The sequence below is a fragment of the Dermacentor andersoni genome, chromosome 1 (genome assembly GCF_023375885.2).
Source record: "Dermacentor andersoni chromosome 1, qqDerAnde1_hic_scaffold, whole genome shotgun sequence".
Taxonomy (NCBI): Eukaryota; Metazoa; Arthropoda; class Arachnida; order Ixodida; family Ixodidae; genus Dermacentor; species Dermacentor andersoni.
The window spans coordinates 36513812-36530158 of record NC_092814.1 but is presented as its reverse complement, the minus strand read 5'-3'; the positions used below and the strand labels follow the sequence as shown (position 1 = coordinate 36530158).

The window sequence follows — 16347 nt, the reverse complement described above, 5'->3', positions numbered from 1 at the left end:
TTTGAACGTCGAGAGAAAGTATCACTTCTATGTCGAATAAAAAAAGTATCTACTAGCACACCAGCATGGTTATGTAAGAGGAGGCGTATAAATTCTCCGAACTGTACGGCTTGCGACGAGACTGGAGACATTGAACGCTGTCTCTGGTCGGGACCGAAATACCGACATGAAAGGAACGCTCTTCTGGAGAGCCTGCAAGAAAAAAAAAAAAAAAAAAAAACCCAGGAGAGAGAGAGAGAGAACGAGAGAGAGAAAATCTTCCTCATGCGTGCCTGCAACACCGGATCAGTTATAGATAGCAAAGAACATTCACGTCTTCTTATTGCATTTTTAAGAGATACTGGTTTGATGGACAGGTGGTAAAACACCAATGTGATATTGTAAGAGACGCTAGGAGAAATTGCCGGCCTTGATCGCCAGGCTGCATCCTGCTACACTATACAGGGTATTTCAGCTAATTAACTTTAGCCAGAGTTTAAAAATATGCCTATGCACTCTAAGACGACCCGACAAAATGCATGTTTCTCACTTTTGTATGCATTGTGTCACGCTATCTTTTCTATTTTTGGTGTTGGGCTGCTGAGCACGAGGTCGCGGGACCGAATCCCGGCCACGGCGGCCGCATTTCGATGGGGGCGAAATGCGAAAACACCCGTGTGCTTAGATTTAGGTGCGCGTTAAAGAACCCTAGGTGGTCGAAATTTCCGGAGTTTTCCACTACGGCGTGCCTCACAATCAGAAAGTGGTTTTGGCACGTAAAACCCCATAATTAAAAAAAATTGTATTTTGCTTAATTAGATAATTAGCCAAGATTAATTAACTAACTTCTGAAGCAACGAAGCTAGGAAAGAAAATCCAATTAGAAAGTTGCAGAGTGGTTTGCAAAACGTCCGAATAAACAGTTTCTGTCTTTCTATCTATAAAGTATTAGTGTTTTTCAGCTTACTGTGATGCCTGCGAAATACAAAAAAAAAAAGAAAAGAAAAACACATAGTGAAATGCCCGTTTGTGCGTCGCGATTGCACTGTTCCCAAACATTCCGCGCACAAACAGCCATTGGCGCGCTGCCGCTTAAAAGGCGGCAGGGCAGCGACGTATAGGCTTTGCGTGTGCCAATTACGCTAGCACAGTTATCGCTTGTACTGCCGGAAGTAACAGGTCCGCCATTTCGCGATAGCTGTAAGCAAATTGAACGTCCCTAAATAAATAAAAAAAAGAACTCAGTTTTCGGAAGGCTGGAAATGGTAGAATAAATGTATCTTAATGGCCAGATGCAGTCTTTCACTGAATTTGCATTTATTTTTCGTGCGATTTCACAGCAAGTGCTCGGAGAGGTCACCTTCTGCAGCGATACAACACTGGGCTCTTCTGAGAACGCTTGCTGTCGCTGCCTTCAGCACCGTCGGTGAAAGGCTGCAGCATACTTCAGTTATCTTCTACTGTAAGGCTTCTGGACTGGTCGTTTCCGTCGTGTATGCGTGATCCTTAATATAGCCCCACCAGAAAAAGTCAATAGGGTTGAGGTCGGGTGACCTTGCCGGCCACAGGACAGGCCCATTTCTCCCTACCCATTGCCCTGGGAAGGTAACATCAAGCCATGCTCGTGCTTGACTGCAGCTGTGGACTGGGGCCCCGTCGTGCTGATACCACATTGCGTCAAGCCGGGCTAGTGGCATGTTGCAGCAAAAATCTTCAACCGGCCCTTTGAGGAGCTCACTTACATACCTCTTGCCGGTCAGAGCGTTGTTAAAAACACGGGGCCAATGATTGTGCTGTCATATATTCCGCACCAAACCTTAAAAGACCACTGATATTGGTGGCGGGATCTTCCTAACCAGTGGGGATTTCGCTCACTCCAATAGCGTGTGTTGTGGATATTGGCAATTTCGGGGAAAGTTCGCCTCGTCAGTCCAGGGTACCTTGGTGAGAAAGTCAGAATACTGCTCCTCCTGAATCAAAATCTATTTCGCAGAGTCGATTCTCTTTTGGAGGTCCCTTGACTCCAGGCATTGATGCAACTGCAGATGATAGGGGTGCAGTCCAGCTGTTTTCAACATCCTCCAGGCAGCTAGAGTCGGACGCACCGAGCTGTGCGCTCACGCTAAGCGTGCTAGCGTGTGGATTAGCCGCCACGAAAAACAAAACGTTGACGCGAACCTCATTATTTATGACTGAAGCTCTCTGCCTCTTTCTTGTGAAGCTGCCGTGGTTTGCTTCAGCGACTCGTAGGTGTTGAATTGTCATCGGGATCGGATATATATATACATACATACAGTGAAGCAGATGCGCGTATGAAGCGGTTTATTGACGTTTCGGCCGGGGTCCGGCCTTCATACCCGGCCGAAACGTCAATACCGCTTCATACCCCGGCCAAAACGTCAATAAACCGCTTCATACGCGCGTCTGCTTCCCTGTGAATATTTACCTGGACCCAGAACTGCTTCTTTTCTGGTATATATATATATATATATATATATATATATATATATATATATATATATATATATACCGGATATTTTTCTTCAGTGCTGAAACACGAGTAATTCACCTCATGATGAGAATGCTCACACACACGCGCGCAGGCAGAGAGAGAGCTTTCAACTCGCGTACAGGATGAACTTAGTTTGGCACTGGCAATTACTGTTGTTGCCAATCGCGAAATGGCGGCAGAGAGGAATAATTTCCGAGGGGCTTTTTTTGGAAGCGGTGTGGGTGGCCGGCAGTTGCGTCACTGTGCGGGCGCTCGCGTGTGCGAGACGTTTGAGCGCCTGAAATTTGGTGATGCGTGCGCCGTTCCGCGGCCGCATCTTTCAAGTCCCGTCTGGAAAGGAGGCTGCTTCGCAGCGCGTGGCGAGAGTAAGGTGGCGGGGAGCTGGAAAGTGCCGCAGGCTGTCTTCTCAGATGCGTGAAACGAAATTAAGAAATAAAGACACGCAGCTTGCCTAGAAAAACAACCAAGAAAGCTAGGCAGCCGACCGCGTGCGCCTAATGAAAATGGCTCCGCGGACGCTTCGCGCTTAATTCGATTAGTCGTCGCGGAGATTGCGATCTTTCCGCGCTTTCTGTTTTGTCGCTCGCCGGCCACTGCAAAACACGCGGAAGTGCGTTGCGCAGGCGGCGGGAGCGAGCGGCGTCTCGGCTGCCTGTCAGCGGGCCGCGTCTTCTCGCAGTCCACGCAAAGGTGCCATCGGTAGGACTTGTTTCAGTGTCCCACACTGCGAAGCAGCTGTCGTCGACCGTTGTTTGACTGCTGACATCGACGCCGCTGGTTTGACCTCCGGTCGCATACGGCGGCGCATTCCGATTGACGGAAGGAAGAGCGCTCTGTCCTATGGGTGCACGTCAACGAACCTCGTGCTGTCCAATTTAATCCGGAGACTTTCACTACGGTGTCCCTCGTAGACTCTGCCTGACTTTGGAACGTATTAGTCCGAGTAATTGATAACCAATGAGAGACAGCCTGAGTTCGCTGCTCGCTTCATTGTCGCTGATGTGCCACCTGGGAAGAGCGTGCACTAGCATGTCAAGCGCAGCGCCCCAACCGGTGGGTGAGAGTCTAATACGACTAAGCACGGGATCCAAGTGTTCGCACAAAAAAGAGTGCCGCTGTGCTGTCCTAACTGTTGAGTCCAGGCACTTTTATTCCCCCTTTCACATACATCCTAATGATAGTCTGAGCTTGTTTACCATCGGTGAGGCAGAATTTGCCTCGTATTTGTTTTTGTTACCTTTATTCAAGGGGCTGGTTACGGCCCCCCTATGATCGAGTTCAAATGAGTCTTTGTTTGAAGCATGGTCATTACATTTGAGACACTGCGCTGTTGCGCTATTCGGTCGTTGTAACCGATCGTTAGTAATGGTTATACTTTAAAGGCCTTGAAACTAACCTCCAGGTCATTTTTGTGCTCTATTAGGGCTATGCTTTTAGTCTGTTGAAAGAACATGAGTTCCTGTTCGACGCTATCTTTATGAAGTAAGACATATTGCTGTATTTGTATACGTATGGGTACACAGCGCGCAGAAACTAGACGAAAAACAATAAAAGCACAGGACATGCACTGTCCTTCATTTGTAGTTAGCGATTGTTGTATACCAGGCGTGTTTTCTTTTTCTTTTTGCTGTTGACAAAAATTAAAAAAAAAAATATTGCCTGTGGTATGTATAGCACAAATCTACTGGATTACTCGAAGAGGCTGACGTGCACAAGAAATCGAAGGGAATAATTAACGTATTAACAACATTTCACTAATCACCTCTTTAACAAATTAACTTAGCGCGCATATTGCGATTTGCGAATTGAAGCCAGTGAGGTTACAAGGTACATCCTGTTGAAACGAATTGTGTAACTCGCACCAGTTTTGAGATAAGCGTCGTCATATTTGCTGCGAAAATGCATTGTTGTTCCACTTACTTTTTTTTTCTAAAAAAAAATTAAATTATGGGGTTTTACGTGCCAAAACCACTTTCTGATTATGATTTTTTCTTAACAAAACGTATTTTTAGGCATTCAAGCTCAAAAATGATTGGCGCAACATTGCATTTTTCGGCACACTTTGGGAACGCATATCGAAACTGGTGTCATCCTCGGAACTCATTCCAAGTGAATACGACTTGCGAACTCACCGGATACAATTCGTGAACTGCAACATTTGCCGTAACGTGATTAGTTTAAAAGCTAGTAAGCTAGACATCGGTAATTAATCTGTGATTAATTTCGATTTCTCGTGCATATAGTGTCTGTCTCCAGAGTATATAGTTAAGCACAATCAGTAGAATTCTAAATGTCGCAGGCGGATACGTGTGCACCGCAACAAGCCAAACCCATAAGTATTCTGCCAGTACATATTATGCTCAACTCGCCGTTTTTTGTCCACTTGCGTGTAGTGACAAAGCTTCATTGTACCATCGTGTCATTCGCCTCAAAACACGTATTAAATGCCACGGCCCATTTTTTTTCTAGCTTGTTGATGTACATAGCCAAGCCTGAACAGTCGTGTCAAAAGAAACTGTCGGTAATCTCAGGCGTTCGCCGGAAGTTTTAATCTCTGTTTTCGAGACGACGTTTACACCGCTGCTTTGATGCGACAATTCTTTTGTGACTGTTTTGCGGTGAAGGCGTAGGCGAATCATTTTTCGCGTAGTAGTAGGCGAAACATTTTTCGCGTAGTAGTTAAGCACAAATGCCATTGTATTCGCTTGTAACTTCGCTTAGGAGATATATCTTCTTTCCGTACCAGTTTTATTTGCCTCCGGTTCCTGAGCTTTGTGTGCACGTTATACAGGGTGTTTCAGCGAACACTTTCAAAAATTTTTTAAAGGTTACCCGTGGCAGATAGCTTAATTCTAGTCCATGAGGTGGTCTGCTCGAGCGGCGGACATTACTTGCACAAAAAATTGAAATGAGAAATCGACTAAGTAACAACAATTCACTCATTAACTTTCTAACTAATTACCTTATGGCCCATATTTCAATTTACAAATTATAGTGGTGGAGCCACTTGGAACGAATTCTCAGGATGACACCAGTTTCGAGATATTAATTTCCAAACTTTGCAGAGAAATGCATTAGCGTTCGAGTTACTTTCTTAACAGAACGTCGTTTTATGCATTGAAGCACACAAGTAACTAGAACGACAATGCATTTTCCCGCAAAGTTCGGGAATTAATATCTCGAAACTGGTGTCTTCTTGAGAATTTGTTCCAAGTGGATCCGCCTTGCGAACTCCGCGGCTAGAATTTGTAAATTGCAATATGGGGTCATAAGGTAATTAGTTAAAAAGCTGAGTAGCGAAATTTTGTTAATTACTCAATTATGAATTTCAATCTTTTTTGCGAGTAGTGTCCGCCGCTTTGAGTAGACAACCTCATGAACTAGAATAAAGCTATCTGCCACGGGCAGTATTTAAAAAATTTGAAACTGTTCGCTGAAACATCCTGTACGTATTTCCTCCTTTTGCCATCTCATTTCCTGTATAGCTTTGCGCGTTCTGGCCGGACGCATAGGGTTAAGCGGAAAACTAAACGAGTACGCGCCTCCGTGTTTAACGGGCAGCGATGGTTATCTGACGCACGCGACGTAGGCCTCGCTGTGCTTGTCGGTGCAGCCGATGCACTGTAGTGCACACCGATGCCCCACTGGCAGAATGACCTCGGAGGCCGTCAGAAGAGCGGAGGCCTTGCGCGCGTGACCAGGGCATTCACTTGGGAAGCAATTCAGCCGATGCCACTTTTCTCACAGAGGTCTTTACTACGTGAATAGGTGCTGCATGAACCGAACCGCGCTCACGAGAAACAAGAGCATTTTGAAACGAACCCCAATCATTCATTGTGGACCAAACCAGCGCAGGTGGAGGAGAATATAAATTTGTGGCACGCGTCACCGCGGTTTCTCCGTCGTGTCGTTGTTAAGTGCATCAGCAGTACGCGAGGCATAAACACCGTGAAAGTCGAGCAATGTGCCTTTCGACATACAGAAAGCCATCGCAATTGTGAAAGCATCGCCGATAGTGTAGCGGCTCGATTGTCGCGGGATAAGCGCCAGTTGGACGCGGCGTCGTTCCAGCAGCCTGCGAGGCGCCGCATCAGGATGACGGCTGTGGCTGCCAGTGAACGGCATCAACGCCGTGGCCTTTGAGGTCACGCGTTCCGTTTCTTCGGTGAACGGTGGCATCTAGCAGCGCCGGTCCCTTATGTACGCGAATGCCGCCGAGGTCGGCAGTAATGGACGTCGCCCTTTCGCCGTCTGTGCACATACGAGGAACTGAAGGAATGCGGCCTCTTTTGCGTGTGATAGAAATAAGCGGTGCTAATTTAACTCGCTTCTCAGCCAAGTCACGCGCTCCCGCACGCGCCACAGTTGTTGGCAGGACTCGATCCTTTCCTGTCTCGGCTTACCTCGTCGTGATCAAGAGCTGCACCTCAAGAGGCCAGCACGATTTATTCTTACGCTCAGCTAAGGTATTCTCCACATTGTCCTTTAGAGCAAGCGAAAGGGGGACAGAAGGGGAGACTGCAGGGCCCATTTGTGTCTGATAAGCTGACAGAGTGCCGTGAGATTACGCGCCGAAACGCGAACAAGCTCGTCATCGTCTGGGATGTCGGTTCCCAAATGCAAGCCGTGCGTGTTGTGATGACGCTTCGATTTCCGGCCAGGAAAACCGCCGGCGGTACGCGAGAAAGAGAAAAGGCAGGCTACCCAAACTGCTGCGTTGTATACAAACAAAACGGAACCCCTTTCCCTCGAGCGATGATTGGTGCGACGACGGGGCTGAGCAAGATGGCACGCTTCGAAGGGCGAGTTGCGCGAGTCGCGATGATGGTGAGTCACTCGGTCATCGGGACGCACACCCCCCCAGAGGGCGAGGATGCCGCGAATCCGTTGCCGAGCGGAGCATATCTCACGAGAGGCTCGGCAGGCCCGTACGACGGGGTGACGACGACCGGCAGGAAGCCAAATGCGGCGGCGGAAGCTGCGGTCGGGGGCCGCACGCGACGACGCTGCGTGCAGTGGCAAGCGCGCTCGTCTGACTCGGCTGCTTGCCGGATGCTGCAGATGCAGCTATACATAGCGGCGTGCACGAGAGCGAGCGAGGCCTTCACATCGCGGCGCTTTCCACGAAACAAACTTTCATTTAGTCGTCTTCTCCGGGGTGACGCGAACAGGCGGCGGTGGTCTTTCTGCTCCCGGCCGGGTCGCCTCGATCAGCGCGTCAGCTTCACAGGCGAAACACCGGTTTGCCGCCGCTCCTTGCTGCCGCCGGCGTCCTAGGGAAAATTCTGGCCTGACTTGGGGAGAAGCGATTGGCTGCCCCGCGAGATACTACTGGCGTCGTCGCTGTTCCGTCCTGGCTTCTCTACCGCGGCGTTCTTGATTAATGACCGTAATCGGCTACGTGCAACCCCCTACGCAACCCCGCTCCCCGGTCCGACAGTAAGAGAACGGCAATGAACGCAGCGCGGATAAAATTTTTCGTTGCTATCATGAATGATGTTTCTTTCTTTAGGGGTGAGGCCGAGGTACGCTTTTGATTTATGGTCTCGTGGCAGTCAATGTCCCATCTTCCATGCCGTCATCCGGTAGCCCTTACTGAGGTCGATCCTGCCTTACGAGAGCAGTGGGACGACACTCTGCTTTTGTGCGAGCTTGGATTATCGGTTCTTTCGACTTGCACTTAGAGAGTTATAGTTCTGCAACGTATGTACAGTCACGACATGGTGTCTGCTGGACGCCGCTGTATTTTCTACGGGTGTACGACTATCCAAAACTTTCCAATAACTGGTCCAATTAACTTCGACCTTCGAATCGAAGTCACTATTCGTAAGTACAGATATTTTTCGAATAGATTTCGAATATTTGAAGTCGCCAGCTGTGCCCAGTCAAGCATAAAATTAGAGCAAATGTGCTCGAAATTCGATCCCGGCTGGCCGTAACACGAGTACAGATATGTAGCGGAGCACGCTATGGGGGGTCGCTCAGCGAGCCAGACTTTTTTCAGGCTAAACCGCTACCTTTCGCACTCGCCAATCAGTGCTGAGCATGCGAATGAATAGCTTACTTGCTCCTGTTGCACAATTTGTGCTGTTAATAATAAATAACGTTCCATAACGTGCGATATAATGACAAGAACTTGCTAATGTTGTGAATATACTAAGGTGTTATAATCGTTTTATATTAATGGCGAGAACAGCCGATCATTAATCGAGAAATATTTGAAACGTATTGGATATTCGATTCGATTCGGTCTGGGAATTTACTGTTCGGACACACCTAGACTATTTTCGTTAGGACTCTATAGTCATTCAGCAAAACGCGTAAAGCACCATCGTAAAGCGTGCTTGTGTGCCCTTATACATTAATGTCCTACAATTCGCTGTCTCTCTCTTTGCTCTAACCATTTGCTCTTCGTTATTTTCATTGGTTTACGTAAAACCTTATTTTGATAGACAAAATGGTAACAGAAGTGCACTACCATGAGAATATCAAACTGAAATTGGGTATTGTGCTTGCTTCCATGCAGCCATTTAGCACAAAACATTCCTTTTAGCTCGGCCTGCGTCGACCCTCTCGAATTAAGCTTAAGTAAACAGCACATGCCTCTCTTGCGGTGTGTGCAGACGCAGAGGATTTGTTCTTCTGCCCTCCTTACATACTTCAATTTCTTCCTCCAACTAATCGCCTTTATTTTTATATGCCGTTTAGAGCTGCGCGGAGCTGACTACTACCATGACATTTCGCTAGCAATTAAGACGGTATAAGGGAAGAGTAGCCGCTGGCAGCGCGACGGCTTGTTAGCTCTCAGACATAATTGCCAAATGTGCCATTCTTCGTATTACGAACAGCAGCAGGCAACGCCAATTCTTTGCTGTACGCATAGACGTATATTTCTTATATTTCCCTGAAAGAAGCGCCGCTATCAACGATCATCCCCATGTGTGTTATTATGTATGGTATGACCTCTTAGGAAAGTGGCATATTTCATATGCAGTTCCGAATTCCGTGTTCCTTCGGTGCTTAGACTAGCATTTTTGCGCGTTTATAGCTTTAATTTCGCGTGTGCGCTCCAGTTACTTGGGCTGAAGTCGATGCGCTATGAAGCAGACGACTAGCCTTCACGAGTGATTACAAAAACTGAAGCATAGCTCAGATTATTGAAGCTAGTGCTGTGAGCTTATATTGCATGGTTGGCGCCGCGCTCACAAAATTCCGACCACATTGAGTGGTTTGAGCGCAAAGGCGATGCTGCACATAATTGCGGTTCTACAGAAAGACGAATCCTTAATCCGAGCCGTTCGCATTACCGGAACAACCGTGCTATTGACCTAAAACGAAGACAGCGAGAAGGCAATCAGTGAGGAGGAAATCGAAATATGCCGCGGGCTCCCGCTGCGCGAGCGTTGCCGCTGAATGCTAGGGAGAAAGAGCCACCAGCCTGGGGAGATTCTGGAGGAAGCGTTTGTCCCTCCAGATGGCGCTGCCACGGAGAGCGGCAGACGACAAAGTTTGCCTGCTGCGTGCGGGCCGCGGGGTCTCGTAGTATTCGCGATGGCTCATCTTGTGAGCCGTGATAGCACATTGTGACGAGTTCATGTGGTTCCCTTCTGGCATCGGCCGCTTCGTGTACATCGCCAGTGTTGACTCGTGAAGGCTCTCCCGGAGGGGGGTGGGGGGGGAAGAAGGAACACTGCTTTTCTCACCAGGATGGATTCATGCTTCGGCGCGCGTAGCCTGTTCGGAGGACACTCGAGCACGGACACGCTGTTCAGCAGCACTCAGCTCGAAGTCATTCAGGACCTGGACCTCTACTTTATTCGCCAGATAGCGCACAGCCTCGGGGTGAGTTGAGTACGGTGGCGGCCAGTGTGCGTGCGCGCGTGCCGGCCGCTCCGAGCGCTTGTCAAAGTGGATGGATGCAGTGATAAGCTCCTCGTGGCGGCGGTGAGGGAGCGCGATTCAGGTTTGCCTTCCTTCCTCGTAGCAGCGGGTTCGCGGCGGGCCTCTGCCGCAAAGCCGCTGCGTGGAAGGTTGCTTTTGCTCCGGGCAGTTTTCTCACGCTTCAACCGAGATAGATCGGCGCGCGTCCACGGGTGCACGTTTGGTGCAGTGCTCAAGGTGCACGTACCATTTTACGGGAAGGACGGCATCAGGTGTTGAGGCGTTCCCGCAGATTCGCGTGCGGCCTTAACAACGCCTCAGCGACTACTGCTGTTGACCCGGCGCCTAGCATTCGCCGTCTCATCGTTGCGGGATGCCCTGGAGCAGGTGGCTAACGTGCCGGACATGCGCTGTTACTGCACAGTGAGGCGAGGTTATTTGCGAGTCGCGTTATCATGCCCGTTAACCTATCCACCTTCCCGTTGAATGCTCGGAAAATGATCACCTTACCGAAGTGAATAAGACAAAAAAAAAAAGTGGTCTGCAGTGGCCCGAGACGGGCTACCTTTATTTATTTTTTCTTCTCTTTCTCGCCTCTGGAACCGCTTCCAGCTGTGGGGTATACGCGGGGAGCTAGGTAATGTATCCGCCTCACCCATGCATACGAAGCAGTGCTGTATTTTTAAGGATGCGTAACGGCCAGCGCTGTTTGCACGTGCGTGCGCGTGTGTTTAGGGCGTGTTGTCGCGGGGGTCTGTTCGAGACGAAGAGCGAAGGGGAGGCCGTTATTTTTAGACTCGGCGACGAACCGCGTCCACCGGCCAGGTCGCCGGAGTTGCAGATAGAACTCCGCTGAATCCGTTCTTCCTTGTAGCTGCATGCACCATGACTTCATTTTGCGACATCAGAAGTGAAAGAACACAATCGTTGACTTTAGGACGTAAACACCAAGGCCCTAACCGGATGTTTTCGTCGTGAAGTGAGCGCTCTTCTCGATGCGTTAGCTTTAAGAATGAACCAATCGATTTCCAAGTCCTTGTAAGTGAAAGTAGTCACACATTGTACTGTGAAATGCGCTGCTGCGGACTCGAACGCTTGTATATCAACCACAAAACACCGTTAGCCGGGTCTTTTGCATCGATGGCAGCAGAGGAATCTGGCGTGTGTAATTCACATCAGAACGATAGCAGCGACCGCGTGGTCGCTCGACGTTATCGTGTAAACATCCAAGTGTCCACTTGGGGATATCGCAACGCTCTTCGACGGCCGTTGGCGTGAACCGAAGGCGCCGCTACATGATCTGCTAGACGTGGGAGTCGATGACGAGCGTACTTCAACAGCTCTTAGTCACTGCGCATGAAATGACCACTAATAGTAGGGGCAACGTGGATCCAGCGTTGTCATATTATTATAAATAGTTCAGTAATATTTATCTTTAGAAGTTTTCACTATTTTACGAGGTACTACCGAGCACGAGCAAAATACGCTGGCAGAACATGGTGGAATGTTCAATGTATGTGAAACGCGTTTTGTTTTCATAATAGCAGAACCAGGATTCCAGTGGCCGTGAGGTGCACAACCGCCATATATTTACGTCTGCTGTGTTTTAGAAATACGAGGCTATAGCTTGAGTTCAGTAGCTTCATTGCTCGAAACCAAGGTGACACAAGACTCGTCTCCTTTCTCGTGTGATGTCTCCTCTATTCGTATACACGCGCACCGGCGAAGGCGTTTGCAAGAAGTGACCTTGCACAGCGCCTCGCTGGTCTAAGAAAAAAAAATTCTGGGGTTTTACGTGCGAAAAGCACGACATGATTATGAGGCACGCCGCAGTGGGGGACTCCGGATTAATTTTGACCACCTGGGGGTCTTTAACGTGCCCCAATGCACGGGACACGGGTGTTTTTGCATTTCGCCCCCATCGAAATGCGGCCGCCGCGGCTGGGATTCGATCCCGCAACCTCGAGCTTAACAGCGCAAGCTAGCTGGTCTAAGGAGAACAAAATCTGTGCCAAAAAACCCGAACTACGAATTTCTGCAGCCGACAGGTGCTGCCGTCCAACAGTTGTGGTGGAACTCGTGCAGCTGCGGGTTCAAAATATCGCCTTGCGCCATTATACGCCTGCCGCGTTGTTCTCACTACCTTCCATATATCTGCGATACTTGGAACAAGCATTTGCCACATAGTCAGAAAGACACAATCTTTGCACCGCAGTGTAGACTCTTTATATCCATTTATTCATGCAGTCTCGGGCATTTTGCCGTCGTTAAGAAATTAGAACTGCGGGAAAACAAACATATGGACGCTTTGCGTGCCCGTTTCACACCTTTTCTCTCTCCTCATTTACACGATTCGCCGGCCCATGTCTGTAATCTAATTTCTAACCTCCTCTCCCCGTTCGTGCCCATCAGGCTAGCTGTGTGTCATCACTTCTTTGACGCGTGCACTTGTTTCAGTGCTCAACTGCACTCCGACAAGCAGTGACTTTATGTTTTATTTGTCTCTCTCATTTACGTATACGCTTCCCGTCATGTTTGTGATGGAGCAGAGTTTCCGCCGGTCTTTGTATATCCTCCCCATTCCTTAGGCCTCACTCGGGCTCATTCAGACTCATTCGGACTCTAACTCGGGAATGATGTACCCGACACAGCCTAAACAGGAGTACGAACTCGCCTGAGTGAACTTGGCAGCTAGGAGCGTGTTCGCGATAGGTTATTCATAAACGGAGCGCATCTGAAGTCGCCATATTGAGCAGGCTTTTGTTTACGCTCGCCGTGACACTGAATTGGACAGTTGAGCTGGTCGCCGGTTGGTAACGAGATGATTACCGCGTTTTGCTAGAGGCCATGAACTGCGGCGAACCAGTCGTAGCTCTAACTCATACAGCGGCGTTGATCGAAAGCTTATAGAGAAGCAGGCTCACGGTCATGGATGTTCTCAAACAGATGGAGGGTAGGAGTGAGGAGGTTTAATCTTGACTCCTTTATATCATGGTTCAGTTCAGTCTATTACCTTAAAAGCCCCCTGCAGGGGCATTAGATAAAAGGTGGTTTTTTATAAAATAGCAAAAACATCGTGAGAAATAATCATATAACAAAATGGTCGGTTACAAGCCTTCACATGTGGTGAATTAGCGAGCCTCGGTCCAACACGTCCTCAGGCTAAATGATGGATCGTTCTACTGCTCCTTTGAAACTTTTGTGTTCCATCGCTCCAGTCTTTAACTTCTTTATTCCTACAGGGCAGTTCATGCGACTACCGAAAGGTGGAACAGTTGCGATGCGCGCGGCCTTTCGATTGATTTACTTTTCCTGATTAAAACAGTACGCTGCTACCTATGATATACTATACATCTGTTCAGGTACCTGGGCTTCACTCGCCGCTGTCCGCTGGAGCCCTTAAAAAAAAAAAAAACAGAAAAGGCGTATATATTTATTAATTCTGCAGCAAGTAACGTGTTTTGAAAGCCCGCTATAGTAATTAAGTGTTTGAGACCTTTTATATACAGTACGTCTTCCTTTTAGATTGCTTTCTTTTTCTTTCTTTCTTTCTTTCTTTCTTTCTTTCTTTCTTTCTTTCTTTCTTCCAATTTAGAAACGACGAACAGTGCTTTCAAGCGTTTGTTGACGGCCCGCTCAATCGGAGGACATGAATGCATAGGTCAGGACGTGCAGGGAAAGTGGTTGTGAAAGTCACACAGACAGGACAGTGCCGAGAGGCAACGCATTCAGGACCCGCTTCCGGCGCACTTTCGGTGCTGCGACGAAGGCACTGCTGTTTCGACGTCGCCCGCACGCCGGCGACGGCGAGCGGCAGGCGAAGAAAAAGCGCTTTTGTTTTCTGTGGCATTCGTCCAACCCGCGCGACGCAGCTTGGGGCGAGAAAAAACGCGGTCACGCTCCTCGGCGAACGGTGCGCGGCCGGTCCCCTGCCTTTCTATCTCCGTGGCGGTGGAGCGACCCAGAGGAAGCCCCGTGATTGCACTGCGAAGAGGTTGACCTGACGACGCTGGCCATCGCCAGTCGTGCCCTAGTCCCGCAAATGGGCCGCTGCTCGTGGGCAGCGAGCGGTCAGGGCTGTGTGTCCATCCGTGAACACCGGAATCCACGCGCACATGCATCTCCGGTAGGGTGGCCAGAAGGGCTAGCCACCCTATCTCCGGCACTGAGTCGCGCTTCCCGAGCCTCGATCGCTGGACGACCGAGGCTCGCTAAGGCTTTACAAATGTCTTCGCGTGACGAACTACTTTCGGACACGTCGACATTATTTTGTTCCGAGGAGACTGTGAAGTGAAAGCCTTTGTCACAATACTTGGCCAGCCACTTGTGTTTAACGAGAGCAAAACGCGCGGTAAGTCGGTGCGGGTTTCTCCGGCGACTGCCTGCATGCGTGTTGTCAGTGCGTGGCGCACGCCTCGACTTTCGCGCCGCTGTGCGAGTTTACGAAAAGAAAGTCGCTGCGTCCGCAGCACTTCGCGACGTCCATTTTTTCTGAGGACAACGAACATCGGGTATCGCGCGTCTCGTCGCTCCTTCTTGTATGGTTATGTTGAATCCCCTTTTCGTTTATGTAACGAAGGTTTTTTTTTTTTTTTTTTTATTAACGGGAGCATTTGTCATGCTCTAAAGACGCCTTATTTTAAAGGTTCTGGCGCTGAGTTGTTATAATGGATAAATTAAGCGAGAGCTTTAATAATTAGGCCACGTGAATTTCTGCTGGATTTCTCATTTTGAGGCCTATACTGGTGGCGTGCGCCGTATGTTCGACAGCCGTGTGTTATGCGAATTTATTTATCTCTTCGTCTCCATTTGTGTAACGTCGCAGTATGACGCAGACTCGCGTGTCCGCTGAACTGCATCCAGTCCCTAGACCCGTGGCAGAGTAGTAGAAACTATGTATAGTGCGTGGTCCCGCTGGGGAAATTGCGCAGTAATTACGGAGGCATGGATCCCTGCGAACGAGTCTCGCCGACATTCCTTGCGTTGTTGCCATTGCATCAGCATTAATGCTTAGTGAACGTTTCGGCGGTGACAGATTGCTGGAAGTTGAACACGCATTGAATATACGAGAGAACGTTGGGAGAACGCCGATGGGAGATCGGCGCCGCGGTAGCTCAATTGGTAGAGCATCGCACGCGTAATGCGAAGACGTGAGATCGCTGCCCACCTGCGGCAAGTTGTTTTTTTTTATCCACTTTCATTTCCATTAATTTATCATTTCTTTAATTCAATCAGTAAGTACAAGTAATTTCCCCTGAGTTGTCCTTGGTGTCTTTGTTGGCTTATTATGCTATTACATGGGGGAAGTAGCTCTAAAATTACGGAAGGCGACAGAACAGAGCGCGTGCATACTATAATCACACTCTGAGTGACCAGGAGGTAGAAAACTTGGTTCATATTGAGGTAGAAAACTCTTGAACGTGGCCGGTTGGTTCATGGTGTGGCAGAATGAGCAATGAGGAGACACTCGGGGATCCATCGCCATGCACAGCCGTTGTGTGCCTTCTCAGTGGGCCCAGTTAGTTTGCCACAACAAGGCGAACACGCCTGGAGCTTTCCCAAAGGATTGAGCGTGTTTCGATGTCGATCAATTGTTACGAGGGACGGTGCATTTTACGAGCCATACGAGGCAGTTCTTGCCAGACGCCGCCTCACAGCCAACGTGATGTCCGATGTGGGAGAGCTCGTGCGTTGACGAAGCTGACGGCACGTTTTTACAGCCTTTGCGCACGCACATTATCGAGAGAGTCTGAGGAGTAGCAGCGAATGCGTTCCAGCACAAGGAGCTATCTTTATCGCCTGGTGGGCGCCTTTGCGATGTGGTCAGGTTGTTCACGCCGCGTGTGAGGCTGTGGCCCCGTCTTTTCTCAGGCTCCCGTTGTACCATCTCCGTGTGACGAGCCGCGTTAGTCCGGCCATAAACTATCCTTCCCAGCGTGCGGGTGCGTATACTGTCCCACTTCTGGGCGTCCTCG

The 16347-nt window shown here is 49.1% G+C and overlaps 1 protein-coding gene across 2 annotated transcripts in view; it reads left to right on the top strand.

Moving 5' to 3' along the window:
- LOC126545268 (rhotekin-2-like) overlaps positions 1-16347 on the top strand; it is a 196181-nt gene that overhangs the window by 104173 nt on the left and 75661 nt on the right. The window contains exon 1 of one of the 2 annotated variants that reach the window (XM_050193053.3): positions 9985-10333. The exons of the other annotated variant lie outside the window; for it this stretch is intronic. Coding sequence (XP_050049010.1) covers positions 10199-10333 — 135 coding nt within the window. The 5' untranslated portion in view covers positions 9985-10198. Of the gene's footprint in view, positions 1-9984; positions 10334-16347 lie in introns of those variants that run through there. 2 annotated transcript variants of the gene reach the window in all.